Source organism: Rousettus aegyptiacus, unplaced genomic scaffold, assembly GCF_014176215.1.
Source record: "Rousettus aegyptiacus isolate mRouAeg1 unplaced genomic scaffold, mRouAeg1.p scaffold_m13_p_2, whole genome shotgun sequence".
Taxonomy (NCBI): domain Eukaryota; kingdom Metazoa; phylum Chordata; class Mammalia; order Chiroptera; family Pteropodidae; genus Rousettus; species Rousettus aegyptiacus.
In genome coordinates, this window is record NW_023416295.1 from 84671988 (window position 1) to 84693273 (window position 21286).

General features: G+C 38.0%; 1 protein-coding gene across 31 annotated transcripts in view; it reads right to left on the bottom strand.

The window, feature by feature from the left end:
- The window catches only part of CLASP1 (cytoplasmic linker associated protein 1), a 239473-nt gene that overhangs the window by 115433 nt on the left and 102754 nt on the right, over positions 1-21286 (bottom strand). For all 31 annotated transcript variants that reach the window (XM_036236829.1, XM_036236822.1, XM_036236826.1 and 28 more), the window contains 3 exons: positions 4993-5145; positions 2094-2167; positions 868-960 (listed from right to left, as the gene is read on the bottom strand). In XM_036236829.1, coding sequence (XP_036092722.1) covers positions 868-960; positions 2094-2167; positions 4993-5145 — 320 coding nt within the window. The remainder of the gene's footprint in view (positions 1-867; positions 961-2093; positions 2168-4992; positions 5146-21286) is intronic.

The window sequence follows — 21286 nt, forward strand, 5'->3', positions numbered from 1 at the left end:
GAGAAAATTAAGAGATATACAAAACAATTCCTAAAACATAATATATGAAACAACAGAAACCATACGAGTCAACGTCAAAGTTAAATGACATAGAAGTTTTGCCACTTAAACATCATATTATATACTAAACGAATCAACATTTCACAAATAAAGAACAAATAACTTTTAAAATGTAGTATTTCTGATAAACACATTAAAATTCTGCTAAATTTATTTTAATTGGAGACATTTTAGTGTATTTACACATTCTATGCCAATTGAAACCTTCGTTTTAGCTTGTAAAAATCTCCTCCCTAAGCTTACCTTCACCCACACCCCACTCCAACTGCCATTTATTTAATGAATCAAATATCCTCCACTGTATCTTTACTAAAAGCTGGTCAGCAATTTCATCACCTCTCTCCTTGCCAACCAACCACTGTAAAATAACTTTCCTCAGATAAAACACATCTGTATTTAAATCTATTTTTAAAAACAGATGTGACCAAACTTTCTAACAAATTATATGAAGAAAGGAAAAGAAAGACACACACTAAAAATGGTATTAAAAAGCCACTTTACTGGCCAACAATCACAGATTTCAACCTTTACCAAGGTGAAAGTGGAAGGCACCACAGACAGACATCCCACAGTTAGGTCTTTGTTAAAAACATAGGCTATATATAAAGGTGAAAATTGGCATGTTTTAAAAATAGAAATAGAAATGAGATACTCTTTTTCAAAATGTAAAGTGTTAATGAGGTAATTTGAATTTAAAATATTTACTACTTAAACTTCATTAGAGCTATACCCCACTTCCATAACAAAATATTTTGGAATATATAAATAAATCTAAAAAAATGCAATCACATGAAGTTAACAGCTTACAGCATTTACTCTTTGCTCCCAATCATGCTTGTCATCAGATAATATTTCCCTAATCTTGTTTATGGATTCCTCAAGGTCTCGGCTGGAATAAATCTGTAAGCACAATTAATTTACAATCAACATAAGAAAATTCAAAGAATAAACAAAAAGATTATTTCTTAATTACATGAAGTCAAGAGCATTTAGTTAGTAAAAGAAATTTCATTTTCAAGAAGAATTTATAACATCTAGACAGATTTGTATTAGAACAAGCTTCTTCCCATTGTGAATATATACCCACACTAGATATGATCTCCTATATGAATAAATTTGCCTCAAAATACAGCTTTACTAAAAAATTAACAGATTGTTTCACATTCAAAAGAGAAAGACCCCTACTGGGGAACTGCCAGTGATGCACAAGTCATTTACTACTCTTAGGATTATGTGTACTACCTGTTTAACTTTAATCACTTTCAAATATGCTTTCTCATTTATCCCCATATTTATAAGACAGGTACGGGAATAATCAAACAAGAATGAGGCTTGATGAGAAGGTCAAGAACTTAAGGATAAGCCTGGGGTCACTGATGCTTGTTAACCAATTTATACACATATGGCAACCAAGTAGCAGGTAACAAGTGATTAATCAGACAATAAGTGCTACAGGAATCTGGAGCACCAACAACGTAGGCTGAGGAAAAGCAGCACTGTTCCCCCAGTTAATGACAACACTGAGGCACAAAGCAGTTAAAATGTGACTGTATACCAACTTTTATCAATAATCTTTGCTTCATCTGTTAGGGCCTAAAGTGAAATGTCAAGATAGTGTAAACTAAGCTTTTATTAAACCATTCTTTATAGCTTTTCAGATACCCAAATCCTTCAAATTTACAAGTTTTTCTTTCTGAGAAAAATCCCTAAACAAGCATGCTTCTTTGTGCCTTCGTCTAATCAAATCACTTTTTTCCTTCTTTTATGTACCCTGACCCACAAACCTATTACTAGAGCAAGCAACTTCTGTCTAGTTCTTACCAAAAGATCATCTTCAGCCTTGACTTTTGCTCTTCATTTCAAGCTATAAAAGGCTCCAACATTTTCTAGTCTGCAAACTCAGATCTCCTACAGTCTTAATAGTTAAAATTACCTTACTTAGGAATGAACTTCACGTATCACATATTTGAAAAATGAAATTTGAAGAGTAAGCCTACCCTTGTTTTTAATCATACTCAAATATCCTTACTCACCTGCACGACGGGTACATCATCAAAGGCTTTAATAAAATCCTCTTCATCAACAGCACCAGCTCCTTCTTTTGCAGCTATAAAAAAAATTAATTTTTAAAATTTAAACAATGTGCACTGGAAGACTCTCAGTATATACTGTAAGAATTAGATTTTGGTAGATTTGTAACTATTTTTTTTTAAACTTAACAAAAATTTAGTGCTGCAGAACTGACAAACATTACTGATTTTTAATATCAAAATGAAGTACAGTAATCCTATATTATATACATTAGCTTAAAGCCATTTAAAGAAACTATTTAAGGACGGACCATCTAGGCTTTAAAGGATTTAGGTGATTTATAGTCTATTAATGTACAAATCTTTTGAAAGATTACTAATAAACAGATATAACAAAAAATTTAATTCTTCAGGGAATAAATTAGATTATATTATTGTTAGGAATTTAGCATAATAAATTTGTTAAATACTCAAATAATAATTTAACAGTTTCAAACAGAGACTCATGGACATGGACCGGAGACTCGTGGCTACCAGGGGGAGTGGGGGGGAGGAAGACATGATAAAAGGGGGTCAAATATGTGGTGACAGAAAGAAATCTAACTATGGGAGATGAACACATAGTGTAAATATATCTATATATATATACCTTACTGTTAAAAGTGTACAGCTGAAACTTAAAGGATTTTGTTAACCAATGTCACCATAAAAAATAAATTTAAAAAAGGGAATTTAACAGTTTCATTTCAACTTTATATTAGTCTCAAAATATTTCCATTTCTTTTGAACTCATGATAAGTGTGTCATTTTTTTCATTTATGTATCACTAGCAAGTTTCTCCCATAAAGTTGTTTTAAGATGCTTTGTATATACTTACGCTAATTGCTATCATTTGAGAGAAAGTTTTTCCTTTTTGTTAATATGAACTTTAGACATGAAATCTTGTGACATTTTATCAGATATTTTTTTCATAACAGAATTTTCAAAATTGGTGTCTATGGTCATCCTTGTAACCCTCATTTAATGATTTACATCGCTCAGTCTCCGTGCTCTTCTAGAGGTTCTTACCAGACAAGCTATCTGTTATTTGGTGTCCTAATGGACCACCTAGTCAGAAAAGGGCTCTATGGATAACTCTTGGTAGCAGTAAACACACTTCATTTACAAGCTGACTATAAACAGTCAAGAGTAACACACTCTAGTATTTTAGCATCAGGACTGGATCCCACTGGGCAGATAGGTCCTGAGAGCCTTTTCTGTGCAAAGTACCACATCATGTACCCACATACTGAAGAGGACTCTAAGACCAACCACAGCCCCTAAGGAATTTGAGCCTAAGGAATCCAGCAAAGAAGAAGCCAACAAGATCAGGGCTGATATCTCTGCATAATTTACACAGTTTGGATTTTGGGGGTATGGGTGAAGAGTGGGAAGTAAAATAAGTGGTCTAGTCATGAAGAAATTTTCTAAGCCTTGTTTGTGGAACTGATGCTACCCAAGAATAGACCAAGAAAATGAATCAGAAAGACTGTTCGGCCAAAAGAGGAATGAAATACTGATACATCTACAACATAGATGAACCTCAAAAACATTATGCTAAGTGAAGAAGCCAGACAAAAGATCTCATGTTGTATGATCCCATTTCTATGAACTATCTAGAACAGGTAAATGCACAGAGACAAATGCAGATTGGTGATGGCCAGAGGCTGGGAAAAGGAAGAAACAAACGGGGAGCACCTGTATAAAGGGTATGGGGTTCTCCTTTGGAGTGATGAAACTGTTTTGGAACTAGATAGAGGCGGTAGTTGCACACCACTGTGAATAACTAAATGTCACAGATTGTAACTTTTAGAATGGTTAATTTTATGCTATGTGAATTTAAGCTCAGTAACAACAACAACAACAAAAATTCTTTAAAATTCATCCCCAAGAAAAGATTAGAAATAACTAAGAATAAAAAGCACAAATGTAATAAACAAGCACAGCTTTTCCCTCTGCCATTCCTGATGTGAATGTTACTCTGCCATCAGTACAGCAACTTTAACACAGACATAGTCACCGGTGGCAGAGGCACTGCAGTGGCAGCAAGCTGATCCAGTCAGGACACCAACATTCTAGGGCCAGTTCAGCAAGCATGAAAGACCACCAGAAGGAGAGAGTATTCTAATACTAATCCTTACTCCAACTTTAAATTATCTCATCCAGCTAAGCTCAAAAACCCAGTGAGCGCAGTTCTAAAAGCAGTGGTTACACGATATTTTAGAAGTAAAAAAGTAGGAAATTTGTCCAAAAATTTGACAGCAAAATGAAAGTTGTGTATAACAAAGACTCAAACTTTCTAAATTTAGGCACGCAAGAGGAGGGATTTAGGGAGGAAATATTTGTAAATCAGTTTTCAAAGCCTCAGGGAGTTAATCCCTATCATTTACTTAATTCAATATCCATAATGGTCTCAAAAGGAAAATACTACTTGTAGGAACAAAATACATTTAAAAAACAGAAGTACAATCTGCCTTCTGGATAGTCTCACTCTTGATCAATCAAAAGTGGCTAACAAAACCCCACAGTAGTTTTGGGCATTGCTAGATCCCAGTAATCAAATAATGCCATCAGGGCATACTCTTGTTCTTCCTGTGTCTCAGTTATGCCTTCCTCTAGGTAGGCTTCATTCTTCTACAGGCTCTGCTTACCAAAATGTGGCAACATAGCTGCTCAGCTTTTCATCTTATCAGCTTATCAGCACGAACAGTACAGTAGTGATTTAATTAAAGAACAGCCAGCAGAAACATATTATAAATGAGATTATTTCCCTTTGCAGAACACAGAAGGCAAGTATAATGCACGTCTGGTTTTAAAAGCTTGCATAACTGACCTCACGACACCACACAGGGCTTGGTCTTACCTGAAGACTTGGATCCAAGAGTGGATGATACAAGCCTGCGAGTGGTCCCCATTCCAACATTTCTCCGCGAGCTTGTTGGAGCTTTGGATGATGTAGAACTGGCAGAGGAAGGTCTGTTACCATCCACGGAATCTTCATCATCAAAATTTTTATCTGAAGAGTAAGCACAAAAATCACTGTTTAAAGAAAAAAAGAAGAAAAGACTTTTTCTTCTTAACACAACTAGCTTTAGAAATGGTTTGCCCACTCTTTTGGAATCTGGGGTGCCAGTGTAGGGTCTTTCAAGGCCTTAGTAAGACCAGAATGCCGCTACAAATACCCAGTTCACTTTCACATCTCTAGAATGCTCTCCCATTTCAGTTTTTGAAAAGAAAAAACATATACAGAAGAAAGCAACCTCCCATAAAACCACCTAAAAACAGTTACTTTAAAATCTCTGACCATTCTTTCATGCGTTTTTTAATGATAGCTGACATAAAAGTATATATTATATATCATTTTTGGAACGCCACTTATTTCAAATAAGTCCATTTTACAACATGATAAAATATTCTTCATAAACACCTTCTAATGGTTGCATGGTACTTTGTAACTGGAAAATGCTACAACTGAAACAGTTTCATTGTTAGACATTTTGGATGGTTCTAATACCCGGTTATAGAAATACTATTGCAACAAATACCTACCTATTTGCATTTTTTGTTTGACTCTCTAACAATTTTAAGAAAAAAATAATCACTAGAAGCAATATTACTGAGTCAAAAATATAAGTCTTTGGTGTATACTGCCAAATTGTAACCACAAAACCATCTTAAAATGGCCCTGTCCTGTTTTAAAAGATACTGATTTTGCTTTTCAGGGACAACCAACTTAAACCATAAATGGCCAAGTTCCAACATCCTCCAAATAAAACTTGCCCCACCAGCACTTCCAAATATGTGTTCTCCTAACCCCTTAAAAACTCTTAACCTAGTCCAGTGAGCAAGATGGGCATGAAGCACTACTAGGTCTCCCATCTCCCTAGTTGGCACTTTCTCAATCAATAAACTTTTCCTTATTCCAAACCCTGACATTTGAATTTTCACCTTTTAAAGAGTCAGACCCATGAACTTTGGTTTGTTAACAATAAAAATATTTTTTTTTTCCTGGAAGTTTGAAAAGGTGCCTATCTTCCCACACCCCTTCCAAGACTGATTATCATTTTTAAACTTCAACCAAATTTTGACAGGTGAAAAAAATGTTTCTTATTGAATGTTGTATTTCTCTTTTAGTGAGGTTGAACATTTTTTATTAAATTCATTAACTACTAAATTATCTAAGTAGCAGTGGAGCCAATCAATATTCCTCAGGTTGCATTTAAAATTAAAAAGCAAAAAAACATATTTGAACTTTTTTTAAAACATCAACACATTTGTAAACATTCTGATGACACAAAATTAAAGCTGTCATGTTGCACTCTACAGAGTACCAAAGGTTTATGTAGCATGCACGAGTCATTCAGGAGGCTAAACAACTTAAGAGTAATTAAAAGCAACAAAGAAAACTAACAACTGTCTCTGGCAATGTTCAAAGTTTCTGAAAAAGGGGTTAGATCTTTACCAATAAGTAAGAAGTAAATAATTTTTGCCCAAAGAACAGATACAAATAACCACCTGTTTTTTTCTTCATTTACTTGCTTCTTAGCTAAACTATCAACAGCCAGGTCTACTGTCTACTAGGAACATAATGTTCCTTACAACTCCCCAACAATCCACTTCAAAGTATATGGCTTCTTTTATTCAACTTTTCATTCAACATTAAGGGGAGAAAACTCATCCTTACCAAAGCATATCCTTCTGCAAATTACTCTCCTTCAACATGCCTTCAAATTCCACAGATTGCCTTATCAAGGCTACACTTATGCTGTTTCACAGGTGGTTCTTTCGATCCACATATCAAGTCCTTATTGATTCAGATATTTAGTGGTCTGTTAACATAAACTTCCCATGTGGATTCAAAAGCTTATTAAGCTTATTCTTAACTACAGAGCACATTAACAAGACCCTTTCCAAGAGTAAAACCTGGTCGCGTGTAAAGGCAAGAACAACCCAAAGGAGAGGTCAACCACTGAGCACTGTCAACATTAGCAGTGACAAAGACTCATCTCAGCTTATCGGTCCTCAGGGGAGCTCCAAAAGCATGTAAACCACTGTATTATTCAACCATGTTGAATAATTGTAACCATTATTCCTCTCAGAACAGTAACAGCTCCAGTCAGTGGCAAAGGTAAGTACTGAATGGGGGAAATGAGGACACTATTACACGTCGCTCAAAAATTCACATAAACTGTGATAGTTTAGTCTTCCTAACATTGCCAGGTGTGCCATTTAGAACTGTGTTCAGTTACTGGGAATTACTTTCAATGGACCAATTTCACTGGAATTCTTGGGACTTCTGCTTGCAGTAATGATAGATTATCAAGGACTAGACTTCTTATAGTAAATGGCTTAAAAATAGAATACATAAAACAACTACTTTCAGACAGGACAACAGGCAATAGAAAACGATGGTCCCTGAGAGAAGAAAAATAAACAAGTGAACTATACAATCACCTCAACTTTCTGCCTGGAAACAATTTGCAGGGAAGGAGAATCCAAAACAAACTCAACTTGTAGTCTTATTAAGAAAATGAGTATCAGAGTTCAGGGAGGCTGAAGTTATAGGCAGAATGCTAGAAAAGAGGAAGCTATCCAGAAAGAGAACTCTAGAAATGTGCTAGGTTCTAGGCCATGCACATGTATGTGAGTACAATTTTACAAGGCAGGGCAAAAAATGACCAAGAAACTGTAAACTGATTCACAAAGTTTGCACAACGCAGGAAGATGTTCAAGCCCTGATGTTCTGTGTGACTCACTGGAGGCAGTCAGTAGAGGCATCAATAGTAGGACTGAACTATTTCTGGAGTGAAGGCTACACTAAAACTGCCCAATAAGAGTTTAAAAACAGGCCTCAAAGGGATTAGACAGATCTGCAAGTAACTTAACTGCTTTACCAAAAAAAAAAAAAAAAAAAAAAAGCATAACACTCTTTAAAGGAATGTAACAAAATTCAGACATCCAACAATGTAACATTCACAATACCAGTATCAATCAAAATGCTATAAACATGATAAGGAGCAGGAAAATCTGGCCCATAATCTGGAGAAAAAAATGAGAAAACACTAATAACAGAGATGATGAACTAGTAGATGAGAACATTAAGCTACTATTAACTATTCAAGTATTAGAGAAACATATAGACATAATAAGAAAAAGATTTTTTTTAAAGGACCAAATAGAACTTCTAAAAATTAAGAAAATATAGTATCTAAAATGAAAATTTCATTAAATGAGATCAAAAGCAAATCAGACACTATAGGGCAAAAGAAAAATAAATGAGGAAATTGAAACACATAGCAATAAAATTTAACCAAAATTTAAGCAGAGTCCAAAGTGGGGGTGTAAAGGACTACAAATGTAAGAGGAACAGAGTCTCAGAAACCAGTGGGATAATATCAAGCAGTCTAACACTCCTAGCAGTAAACTGCACCCCCAGCAGGAGCCAGAAGGGAGAAGATACATTATATACATAGGAACAATGATGGCTTTATCAGAAACTATGTGCACCAGAAGACAATGAAATGACATCTTGAAAATGGTGTAAGTATTAACCTAGAATTCTATACCCAGCAAAAATATCTTTTAAGAATAAAGGCTAAATAAAAACTTATTCAGACAAAAAAAAAAAATCATCACCAGCAGACCTACCTGCACTCTAAGAAATGTTAAAAGAAGATCCTAAGGCAAAAAGAAAATGATACAAAATGAAAACTGGGCTTTACATAAAGAAATAAAGTGCACCAGAGATAGTAAATATGTGAACGAACGTAAGACATTTTCTTCATATTTCAATTACTGTAAAAGATAACTAATTGTTTAAAGCAAAAATAAAACACACAACATTTAGTTTCCATTCTCTATATTCTCATGTTATAAGCAGATAACCTGGTGGCCCAAAAAAGGATATATATTGGCATATGGATATGGTGGCAGTTAGGATGTATGCTGCTCTATAGGATGCACCTCCCACCCCGCACCACACACACACATACACGAAAAGCACGAAAAAAAAGAAAAAACAGAAACAGCTCAGATTCTGTCCTCAAAGATCTTTTATTTTTAAAGGTTAATTATAACTTGTCCAAATTTACTGAAGATGCCATGTAATTGTATACTGTGGTGAGAAGGCCCATGTTTCATCTCCAGTATCTTTATGGAAACATCTCCCAGGGGAGGGAAAGGGTGAAAAGGCATATTGAGCAGCCAATATAGGGTTTTTTAAAATGGAGCTCTAACAGTCCCACTCAGCCTTTTTACTTACTTTGGAAATAGATGTAACAGAGGCTTACTTATCTGATTTCCTGATCAGATTAGAAGAAACTAAATATAGGAACAGTGAGGAGGGGGGATATAGGAGTTAAGGATAGTGATGTTAATGAGAAGTGACTGTTGAAAGCCTGGCAGCAAGTATAAAAAGCAAACACACATACAGAAAAACTCCCAAACTCAAACTGCTTAGAATGTCAGTGCCAGAACAGAGGTCAAATCATATTTAAACAATAGCACAAAGCAGGTGCTCATAACTGCCACCTGGTAGCATCGGGACTGAATTATTTTTCATGTGATCTATGTAGTAATGAAGAAAACAATTCATATTTTCTACCCGAATGGGGAATTCAGGGGAACAAGAAAAAGAATACATCATATTCATTTTCCAGATTAACAGTTGGACACACTGCTTTAAATTTAGAGATACTTCGCCTGAAAAGGTGTTTGGAGGATAAAAGCCAATTGAACTTCTATTTGAAAACTAATGCTCTGTTTAAAAATAAGTTTACCCTATGTTTCCCAGCTTTTTGGACACTCAGAAATTAAAGTCAATTTATAAAGGAGGTTAGGCCCTCAGAAAGGCACCCGATTTCAGTTAACTGGGATAGTCTCTTATGTAGAACGTGCCATTCCTTAAGTGGACAAATAAGCCATATTTGCAACTGCACAGTGAACACAGAGTAGATCCATTCTGAATCCAGCCCAGGATGGGCAGCCTCACAGTCCCAGCTTCTAATATATTTCAGTATAACTCAACCAAAGCAATCCACAGAGAACTCTACTAGTCATTTAAATTATCACTTTCCTTATGCTTTTCAAATTAAGCAGACATTCATTAGCATATAGCTTTTCTCCCCCTAGGGCTTTAAGGCAAAAGCATGTGTGAAACTGAGTATTTTTAGCTATGTAAGCTTGCTATTACATCAATTTAAGATTGTTCACAAATCAGATAACATGTTATATAGAAACGGTCTTAAAGAAGGATAAGTTCTCTCTGAGCCTTCCAAAATAATTAATTCTCTCTCCAGCCACCACTGCAAAGACTATAATCAGAGAGTCACTTCTCTCATATGACAGCTTGGGATACAAACCTGGAATAAGGTAACTGGAGCCTTCAGGTCCCAGCTACTATCATCTCCCCTTTAATCCTTTAAAAATCACCTGAGCTCCATTCCTCCTTTTACAGCATTGAGACAAGACATGTAAAAATGACTCATGAAATTTCTACAGAATTTCATCCAACTCAATCACCCCAATCCTAGCAACCCAGTTAGTAGGCCTGTAAAGTGAAAAACAGCAGCAAAATAGCATGCCAAAAAGGTCTATTGATACAAAAGAGAAAGGACCCTTGGGGTTGTGGGGTGGGGGGCACCCAACAGAAAAGCCAAAGTATAGACAGTCATCCGCAGACTCAATAGCAAACCAGCAGAATTCTACAAACTGAACAAGTCTGTGAATTTGTCTTAAACAACTCTTTGAACTATGGTCAAGATACTAGATGGGGAGGCTGATGAGTGACCAGGGCTGGCATAGGGAGACCAGAGGTGGTCCCTTTGTCAGCTCAACTGACTCAGATTCTGAAATCCCTAAGGCCCTAGCTGCCTCAGAAGTGAACTTCCATCAGGGTGGAGAGGAGAAAACATAAAACAATAAGCCACAGACAGATTCTATGAGTCAAAATACCACTATAGACCATTACAGACCGAGTGTGACTATGGGCTTGGGAGGGCGGGGGCGCAAAGACACATATGAGTCTGAAGACAGACTTCGAGTTTGGTGTCGGAAACTTGGAGTTACAAACTTCGGCTTATACTGTCCGTTAAGGAAATTCACACACATACTCATCTATGAGGACCAACAAAATGCCATAGAAACTAAGAAATGTCTGTGCCATTGTTCCTCAGCCAAGAAGCAGAAGCCAAACCACAAAGCTCTTCCTCACCAGTTCTTCTGAGGCAGGCTCTGACTGGTGGAAGCCCAAGGTCATTTTCTAAAGTAAAGACAACTAATTCTCTGTTGCAGTGCATCAAGGTCTCTTTGTAGAAGCCGATATTCCTCACAGACGTTCAGATTCGCCTACACTCCCTGTTACTGAAATTCTCCAAGGGAGTAAGAAATGCGGCAGCCTAATAACTAGAGTATAATCAGCATTCCCAAGAAGAAGCTGCACAGAGGCATGATAATAAGGCCAAAGGCTGGCTGCTTCTCATCAATATCCCCAAATTTCTTCTTTCTTGACCTTTTATAGCAATAAGTCTTTGCTATCTACAAGTCTTGCCCCATACTGCCTGGCACACTCCTATGTATTCTTGAAAACACTAGTCTGCTGTTAGCTCCTCTGAGACCCTGCCCAGCTCTATCCGGTCAACCATGCCCTTCTCTGTGCTATGTGGCTACCTGTGTTCCTCTTACGCCATCTCACCCTGGAATTAGCTGTTGACAGATCTGTTTCTCTGTCCCTGAAGTAGAGATCATTTCATTTTCTTCTTGGTATTCCTGACACCTAGAACAGAGCTGGGGCCAACACAAAGAGAGTATTTAAATATTAATTCTGGCAATCCCTATGAAGCCGGGCAAAATTTGTGGACGTATGCAAACTATTGGTCATGCACCATTTTTTGAAGCTTTTATTACTTTTAAAAATGTGTGAGGTTTCATTAGATAATACAGGCAAACAAGGCTATAAAAATATCTGAGGCCAAATGAAGAAAGTAACACTATTACAACCCTAATTATCTTTTTAAGCTTCCTGATTCCCCCCCCCCCAAAAAAAGCTTTTTCCATGATAAAATACTTATTTTAAAAGTAAAAGTCAAAGTTCGCCTACAAACAATCACAAACCCCCGAAATTAAACTAACACTGATAGATATGCATTTCTAGATTTTAATGCATTCCTAAACATATCATTACACACACGTACAAAAAACTGTTCTTTAGCCTAGTACTGATATTAAGTAAATATTTTTGTATAATAGTCTAATCTATTTTTAAGAATTATCATTAAATTGTTCACATAACATTTATTCAATAGCCTATTGATAAGTTTGCTTGTTTCAAATATTACACAATACCACTGTAGTCGATATGCTTAAAAGCACCAATAGTTAATGTATATATCATACCTAAATGTATGCCAGGCCCTGTGTTTGGTGCTTTGCAAATTCTCATTAAATCCTCCTGACAACACTAAGAGGGAAGTATTATTATTACTTTACTCTGAAAAGTGAAAGAACTTAATGCATCCACATATACCATGCCCAAAGTCACATAGCTAACTAGAAGGTGGCGGGGCCAGGATTCAAACCCATGCCTGTCTGACTCAAGAGTCATGGCAATAAACTACTACCACCCCAAAAAAGCAATTCACATCAACTGGCCATTTGCCATTGTGCTGAGCACTGTGCTAAGTGCTTTCTGTGCATTACTTTATTTAATTCTTATAATAGATGTTTGTTTACTTAAGAAAATTATTTACTGAATTTCTTAAACACAGAATCATCAATATCTCTTATGAATACAGATACAAAAATCCTCAATAAAATACTAGTAAACCAAATCCAGCAATATATGAAAAGAATTACTCATCATGGCAAAGTGGGATTTTTGTCTCAGGAATATGTTTGTTTAATATACAAAAATCAATTAATTTACTACATCATATTCATAGAATAAAAGAAAAAAAACATGTCCAATAGACACAGGAGAAATAATTCACAATAACCAAAACAAAATCTTTTCATCCTAAAAACACTGCAAACAGTGATTAGAAAGAACAGAAACACCTTCAACCTGATGAAGGTATCTACAGGATACAAAAAACAAACTATTACCATTATATTTAATGGTGAAGGACTAGATACTTTTCCCCTAAGATCAGGAACAAGAGAAATGCCCGATCACCACTTCTAGTCAGCACTGTTCTAAAGGTTCTAGCCAGGGCAATTAGTAAAGAAAGAAAAAGAAAAACAGAATAGAAAGGAAGAACTACAACTATCTCTAGTCACAGATGACCTTTTCTAATCTATACATTATCAATAAACAATCCAAAAATAAAATTAAGAAAACAACTTAATTAACAATAGCATCAAAAAAAATACTACTTAGCAATAACTTTAACAAGAATGTAAGACATGTACACAGAAAACTACATATCATTGTTGACAAAAAATTAAAGACCAAATAAATATAAAGACATCCCATGTTCACAGATCAAAAGACTTACATAAACTTACTATCTGAACTATACTTCTTGCCCGTGTGTCCCCACTAGCTTTTAATTTTAATGAAAGTAGCATGGTGCCTAGAGAGGCATAAAAGTGCAAACCACGTAGTCTGAACTGAGTATTTGGGTAAAAGGCTGTTTTTCTTCGAAGTTTCTACATTCCTCCCTCTGTCAAAATATGGGAAGTGGGGTATATGTATCCTCCCCAAATCAAATCCAGAAAATCTAGAAAATGCTCTGTGAAAAACACACTTTAATATCCATTACTTTGACACAAAAAAATGCTTCTCCCCTATTTACAAAATTAAGAAATGCCTTTGTCCGAGCACAAGGCATATAAAATGTTGAATCTTAAAAAAATGACGAAGATGAAAGAGGCTCTGTTCATCCCTCTGGCAACCAAATCAAAGTTGTGACGGAAACAAGGAGCGGCAGCAAGGAAAATCACCTGGGACCTCAAGCAACAAGCCATAAAACTAGGGAGAATCCAAGAAAGCACCCTGCAATGGCAGAAGGTAGGATGGGGTGAGGACACGGGGCTGGCTGCCTAGCTTTGAGCAGCTGAGTGAGACTGAGGCTGCGGTAGCTACAGCAGCAGCAGCCACCGCCTCTTAAAGGAACCGCGTCTGCAAGTGAATTTTCATGGTGATGGACCTGCTCGCTCTGAGCACCAGTGCCGATTCACTGTGCACAGGGGGCACCAGGGACATTGTCGGAATGAGGGCCGAAGTGAGACTCGCTCTGTACAGAAGTGCCTGTGGTGTCCACTATTCCCTGCTGAGCCCTCTCTTCCCCCAATGTGCCAGACACAGCACTGCCATAGCCATTATGTCATCAAGCTGGATAGCAAAGGCTACTCCACCCAGAGGATTCCCTGAAACCCCACCTCCCCCAACTCGCGGCCCCACCCAAGCCACATCCAGGTATATCCTCAGAGAGTCACGTGCTTGTTACTGAGCAGCGTTAAGATTCACACTGGAGGCAGTTGGCCTCGGTTTCTGGTGTGGCCTTTTGAGGCAACTTTGAGCACAGCATCTGTGGATTGCTTACTGAATCTTAACAGGTGGGACACAGGCTTGAGCTAAATTTGGCCGGCAGCTGAACCCCTCTCAGGACTGTGCCACTTCAGAAATCCACACAAGTAAGAACGGAGACATAAGAGTTTTGCTTAGCACATAGAAACAGACATAGAAAGGCAGACAAAATGGGAAGACAGAGATCCAGATACAATGGAGTCAAGTAATCTAACAGATGCAGAGTTCAAAACACTGGTTATAAAGATGTTCGATAAACTTTTGGGAAGGGTAGATAAATTCAGTGAGAACTTTATAAAAAACATAAAAATGGAAATGAAATTTATAAAAGAGAACCAGTCTGAAATGAAAAAACACATTATCTGAGATGAGAAGTACATTAAATGGAATAAACAAAGGAATAAATGAAGTGAATAAAGGATGGAATGCCCTATCTAGAAGATGGGAAAGCCAAGGACACACAATCGGAATGGCAAGAGATGCGATGCCAAGACTATAAAAATAATTTAAGGAGCATATGGGACCTATTAAGGGTCAAAATATCCATCGGATCGGCGTACCTGAAAGAAAATGAGATGTTGAACAGCTGTTTGAAGAAATAATGATGGAAAATTTCCCTAACCCGGTGAAGGAAATAGACATAAAACCTCAAGAAGCTCAGAGAATTCCAAAAATCAGGGATCCAAAGAAGCCCACACCAAGACACATCATAATTAAAATGCCAAAGGTTAAATACAAAGAATATTAAAAGCAGCAAGACAAAAACAGACAGTTACCTATAAGGGAACACCCATAAGACTGGCAGCTGATTTCTCAAAAGGTACTATGCAAGACAGAAGGGCTTGGCAAAAAGTATTTGACATGATGAAGAGCCTTAGGATCTACAACCAAGAATACTTGATCCAGCAAGGCTATCATTTAGAGTTGAAAGACAGATAAAGAGCTTCAAAGACAAAAATAAGCTAAAGGAATTTATCACCTCCAAGACAGTATTACAGGAAATGTTGGAGGGACTTTTTTAAGAAGAAAAAAATACAAAAGACTTACTTTAGATTAAAACACACAGAGACTAAAAGGAAGGAGATAGAAAAGGATACTGCTTTGATGAACCTAGAAGGTATTTAAGTCAGGCAGAGAAAGATAAACATTATATGATTTCACTTATATGCGGAATCTAAGGAATAAGAAAAACAAACAAATCAAAAACAGACTCACAAATGTAGTGGACAATTTGGTGATGGACAGAGGGGAGGGGGCTTGGGAACTGAGAGAATGGGGTGAAGGGTTAAAGAAGTACAAATTAGTAGCTGATGGATGGTCACAGGGATAGAGAGCACAGCGGAGGGAATGAAGTTAGCATTAATACGTTGGGTAGATGGAGGGTCAGGGGAGGGAAGGAGTTATTGGGATAGTTTTATGAACTATATAGATGCCTAACCAATGTACTGTATACTTGAAACTAATTAAATCAACTTAAAAAATAATAAAATACCACTGAATTAAAAAAGTTTAACCCAACTGTAAATATTCACATATTTCACAGCACAAAAATGAAAATGGCATAATGGAAGCTACGAGGGAGCTAAAAGAGTGCTACTTCTGCCCCTTTGACACCAATAATCCACTGTCTACCACAGAAAAGGAACCCGAAACAATCAAGCTTTACAAAGAATCATGTCTCATTCCTTCAGCCGAGAGCATCCTGCCAAAACGTCAAGCTGGCATTTTAAGACTGTCTCAACCATGACACCCCTAGTGTAGATAAAGAGAGAAGAGAGAATCAGAGAGCAAAGAAAGGATGACGAGTCAAAAATTCATTTCGGTTTTATTAATCCTACAGAAAGGGAGTTAAAAAGGGAAGGAACTAGGGGAAGACAGGCAAGGAAAACACCAGGAGAAACTGGGGAAGGAACTGAAATGCAAAAAGGGCAGAAGCAAACGTCCACTGGTACCTGACTCTCTGTGGCACTGCTGGGAGCTGACTGTTCACACTGGCAGGAACTGATGACTAGGTCTGTCCACACGAGCAGACTGAGGCTTATTTTCTTCCTTGGGTCTCTGATACAAATGTTCTGGCTGCTATTCTACAGTTCATAAGCAGGTAACAGTGAGCCGACTCAGGAGAGATGCAGGCATGGCTGACGATGAAGGTGCCCAGGGATGACTTTGTGTGTGAGGAAATGCAGAGCGAGCAGTGAGCCTGTCCCAAGGTGGGGCCGTTAGTTATAGGCCTGCACTTTCATCAACACCAACCTCAAGGTTCAAGAAGAGGTTTTAAAAGATAATGGAAATAGGCTTTTTTATTGCCTCATCTGTGAAAAAAGGGAAACTGGAGCCTAAGTGTTGCCTGTCCAATACCAACCCCCTCCTTCTACTGACAGTAGCGAACAGTTAGTTCTTGGTAACCAACCCCTGCATTCCCCTCCCCACTCTCAGAGTGAACCACACCCCCCTGCCTCAAGGAATGGGTAAAACCCAGGGCCGACCAAAGCTTCAGGCTCCACTCCATTCACCATGGTAATTCATTCTAGAGCCCCTTTCTTCTGCTCTTGGAGCTGTGAGATGCAAGCCTAGAGCTGCTGGAGCCAACAAAATGGAGGTGGTGCCTGCCTCAGAGTGAAGCAAACCAGAAGACAGCAGAACAAGAAGTGGTAAGAGAGCTGAGGACAATACCAGTTTTGCATTCCTGGGAGTAAAGCGAGATCTACCCAACACCTCTCAGTTATATGAACTAATTAATTCCCCTTTTTACTTACACACTTGGAATGGAGCCTATGTCATTTGGAACCAAGAGACTCTCTACACTACATTAAAGTGATGTCATAAAGCTTAGACAGAATACATATAAAGACACGAAAATTATAGGTACTCAACAAATGGAGCTATTTACACTGTCACCACGTTATGCTTTGAGTATAAAATGCAAGCCCCTCAAAAACTATGTGGTTGGAGCTGATGAATTAAGAATTTAATTTTTTCAATGCTCTTAAAAAGAATATACAGATCAGAAAAAAAATGTATGGACGTTTTTGAGAAACAGAAGGCATGGTCAAACCACCTTCCCTAAAGATGGATCTGAAAGGAAAAAGATCCATCTGTCCCCTCTGCAACAGGCTTTGGGGCAGTCTCAACCACAGTTTTCTCAAGGTCACAGGAAAAAAAAAATCTGTCATTTATAAGCAAAAGGAAAAAGCTAAATTAGGAATATGCTTTCACCAAGAAGTATCAATTTTTAAAAAATCTCCCCTAAAACCTCCAGTCTCCTATAACTTGGAAAATCAAGTTCAAGGCATAGGGTCACCTGAGAGGTGATTTGGTTTGAAAGTAATTCTTTTGTTACTTCTACAATGAAACTGACGGATGCCCAGAAACACCAACCTCCTCTCACTGGGGACCTACTGGAGAGGATACCTCCTCTGAATACTAATAGCACACCACGTGCAAGGTAAGAAAGCAAATGGTTCTCACTCGAGCTGACAGTCCGGCATGGGGAACAGATACATACAAAGAGCAGCAGTGATGGTTCAGTGTGATGCTCTGCTAAAGGCATGCACAGGATATGCTGTATGAATACAGAACAGGGGTAAAAAGAATAGGACCAAACAAACTTAGAAAGGATCCACTGTGCCCGCCTACACACCCTCTGATGTGACTCCCTCTATCACTTGTGTCTGATATCAAGGGATTCAACATTAACTGGAAGTGTGAGTATGCTTTAAATATGCGCACATTTCACATAATTCAGGAACACCCTGGACTATCATGCTGAGCAAATATACAGTGAAAGAGAACAAATTCCAAAGACTCTCCCTGGACAGATATTAAAGGGGTAGGAATTTCTGACACATAATGACTGAACTAGCCAGCTGCCCTCCGCAGACAGACAGGTCCAGGAGACTCACCACTATGGGACTATCCCCATCTTGGGCACCAAGAAACAGAGAATTGAAGGCAAAGTCCCCATGTTCAGCAGTTAAGTTTACTGAAGTTAGTTATCTCCCAACCAATCTGGAGGCCCAATTTGAAGTAGCCCTGTTAATACCATGCCTTCCCCAGAGAAAAGAACCCACAGTGGCAGAGCAATAATCAGGTATAGAAGATCAGTCCTGAAGGAGAGTATCTCCCAATACACCTCAGGAAGACTACAAACTCACCCTTGGAACCAACTTAAAGGCAAAGGATGGGAACACAAACACTGCTACTTTAGTATCCTCAGTATATCAAAGAGCTCCCCAGAGAGTGAATCAGGGAGGATGGGAATAAACTGTCCTTCCTGCTGGAAGAGCTAACCACTGTACTCTGTGGTGACTTAAAATGACTTCACATTTAACAGCTTTTGGTGAGCCACAGTACTGTTCACCAGACTGAAACCCTGGCTCTATATCCTGATAGGGACCGTCACTCTCAGACATGTGTGTGTTCATGCCTTAATCTCTGGATAGGTCCAGGGTAAGAGAAAAGCAGAAAGAGCCTTCCCCAAGAAAGCCCCTCCTGCTTCTATGGCCCTCAAGGTTTCCAGAGCTGGGACTGTCCTCTCGGCCCCTCCATTAACCACCTAACCCCATTATGGTAGCCTGCTTTAGTCCCCCTGCACAGAGCCTGATAGAAAGTTAGTTTAAATCAATTCACTACTACCTCTCATACTCTCTGGTCATGAATTTTCAGCTACTTTAAGGCTTCTCTCTTTGGAAAAAGATTAGGAATATCATGGGATTACAATGAATCCCATGAAATCAGTCACGTTCAGGATAGCTCAAAAGAGACATTCTAAGAAAGAACCATTGTAGTGAAGAAAAAATTATAATCTTGTTTTAAGAATTTGTGAGGATATTGCCTAATAAATATCTCTGAGTAAATATATCAAAAGTTTGGGTGTTTTATTTTCTCCAACTACTACTACTAAGTATCGTTTCTTTAGTGCACTATTCATTCAAATCTGAATAATTTGTCTTACAATTTGAAAGTTAATTAAAGTCACGTTAGAGTTGATGGTTTTCTAAGACACATTTTGGACAGTGTGGTTCAAGGAACACCAAATTGCACGACAGGGCTTTCACTGAAGGCATAACACTCATCTACGTGGGGAGGATTATTACTCAGGCGCTCTGTCATGGACCAGGAATTCAAGATTAGGAGAGGGGAGAAAGGGAAGGATCAAAGTTCCAACCTACTATGAACAATGAAGCAAAAGAATGCCTTTGATTAAGTAGCAGGACAGGGGTCACTCTTCCAGCAGGAAAAAGGGCTCTACGGTGAGGTCATCCTTTTTCAGAAGATCCGTATACGTGATCCTGTGGGTCTAGCCTCACGGCCAACAGCATATATGCAGGCAGAAAACTTATCACAGACTAACCTAACTACAGATGAGTAAATACAGCAGGATTTTCACTTCTGTACAAAGAAACTTAAGTAAACTGAAGGAGCCAAAAATAAAATTTAAGATAGAAAATAGGGCCTTTCAATTGCATTTTTCCCCAACTTTTTACAAAAATCAAATGTATATTCCAATTCAGTCTTGAACCTAGTTTTAACAACCCATGAAGCCCATCCTAGCTATTTTACAAGAACTTCCCATCTGCCTTGCTCGATCGAATCTCTCTAAATCCCAAAGGTCAATGGGTAAATGTGTTTTCAATGACTGGGCATCCGTGCCAGAAAGGACATCAGACGAAAGGTGGTGGTGCAGTCACATGGTGTGGCTGGGTTATGGAGTGGGCCCACCTCCTCTGTCAGTGGAACCTGGAGGCAGCCGCTGTGAGCATGTGTACCGTGGGGGCCAGGCCAATGAGAGTCTCTCGACTCTAGAGCTATATAATCTTCCTCCAAGCTGAACAAAGGTTTTGGCATATCTAACACAGGGGGTAAACCAATTAGTGTGTAGTTTTCACTGAGAAACTGAAACAATAATTGGAATTCAATCTTCCACATATGACTCTACCCTTCCTTGGGAGGTGACATGTCTAGTGGTGAAAAGCACAGAGATTTCAAAAAAATCTCCAAACTTCAAAAATCCTGACAATATTCCTTAGTTTTGACAAGTTGCTCAACTTCTCTGAGCATATTTCTCATCCATAGAAGTCACATACCCTTCATTTGTGTTCCCCACCCTATGCCAGGCCCTGGGCTGGATGCTGACAATTCAGAGAAAAAAAGCAATTGCTACTCTCAGAGCCAACAGGCAGTCAGCATGATGAGTCTTCCAAGAGGCTACAGAGGTCCCAGGATGGCATTTCTGAGAAAGCCTTTGCAACACAAAAAGTGACACCGGAAAACTGAGCAGATATTAATCTGGGTAAGGAGTAAAGTATGTTCTAGGGAAAACAATATGTATGAAGCCCCTGGGCCGAGAAAGGCCAGGCAGTGGTAAGGACTGACTTTGACAGCATAGGCACACAGGTGTGCACAAGAACTGATAATTATTAATAATAATTATGATAATAATACCCAAACTTCTTCACGGTAAAAAGTTAGAAAATAGTAGGTTTAAGTTGTTACTTATTTCTCACAGAAATACTTAAAAGGTACAGTGGAGATGTTTAAGAAATATATTCAGACTTTCATTTTTACTATTCCATGAGAAAGGGAGGAGTTTTATACGACTTTAAAGGCTGTAGACAAAGTTTGTATGTTA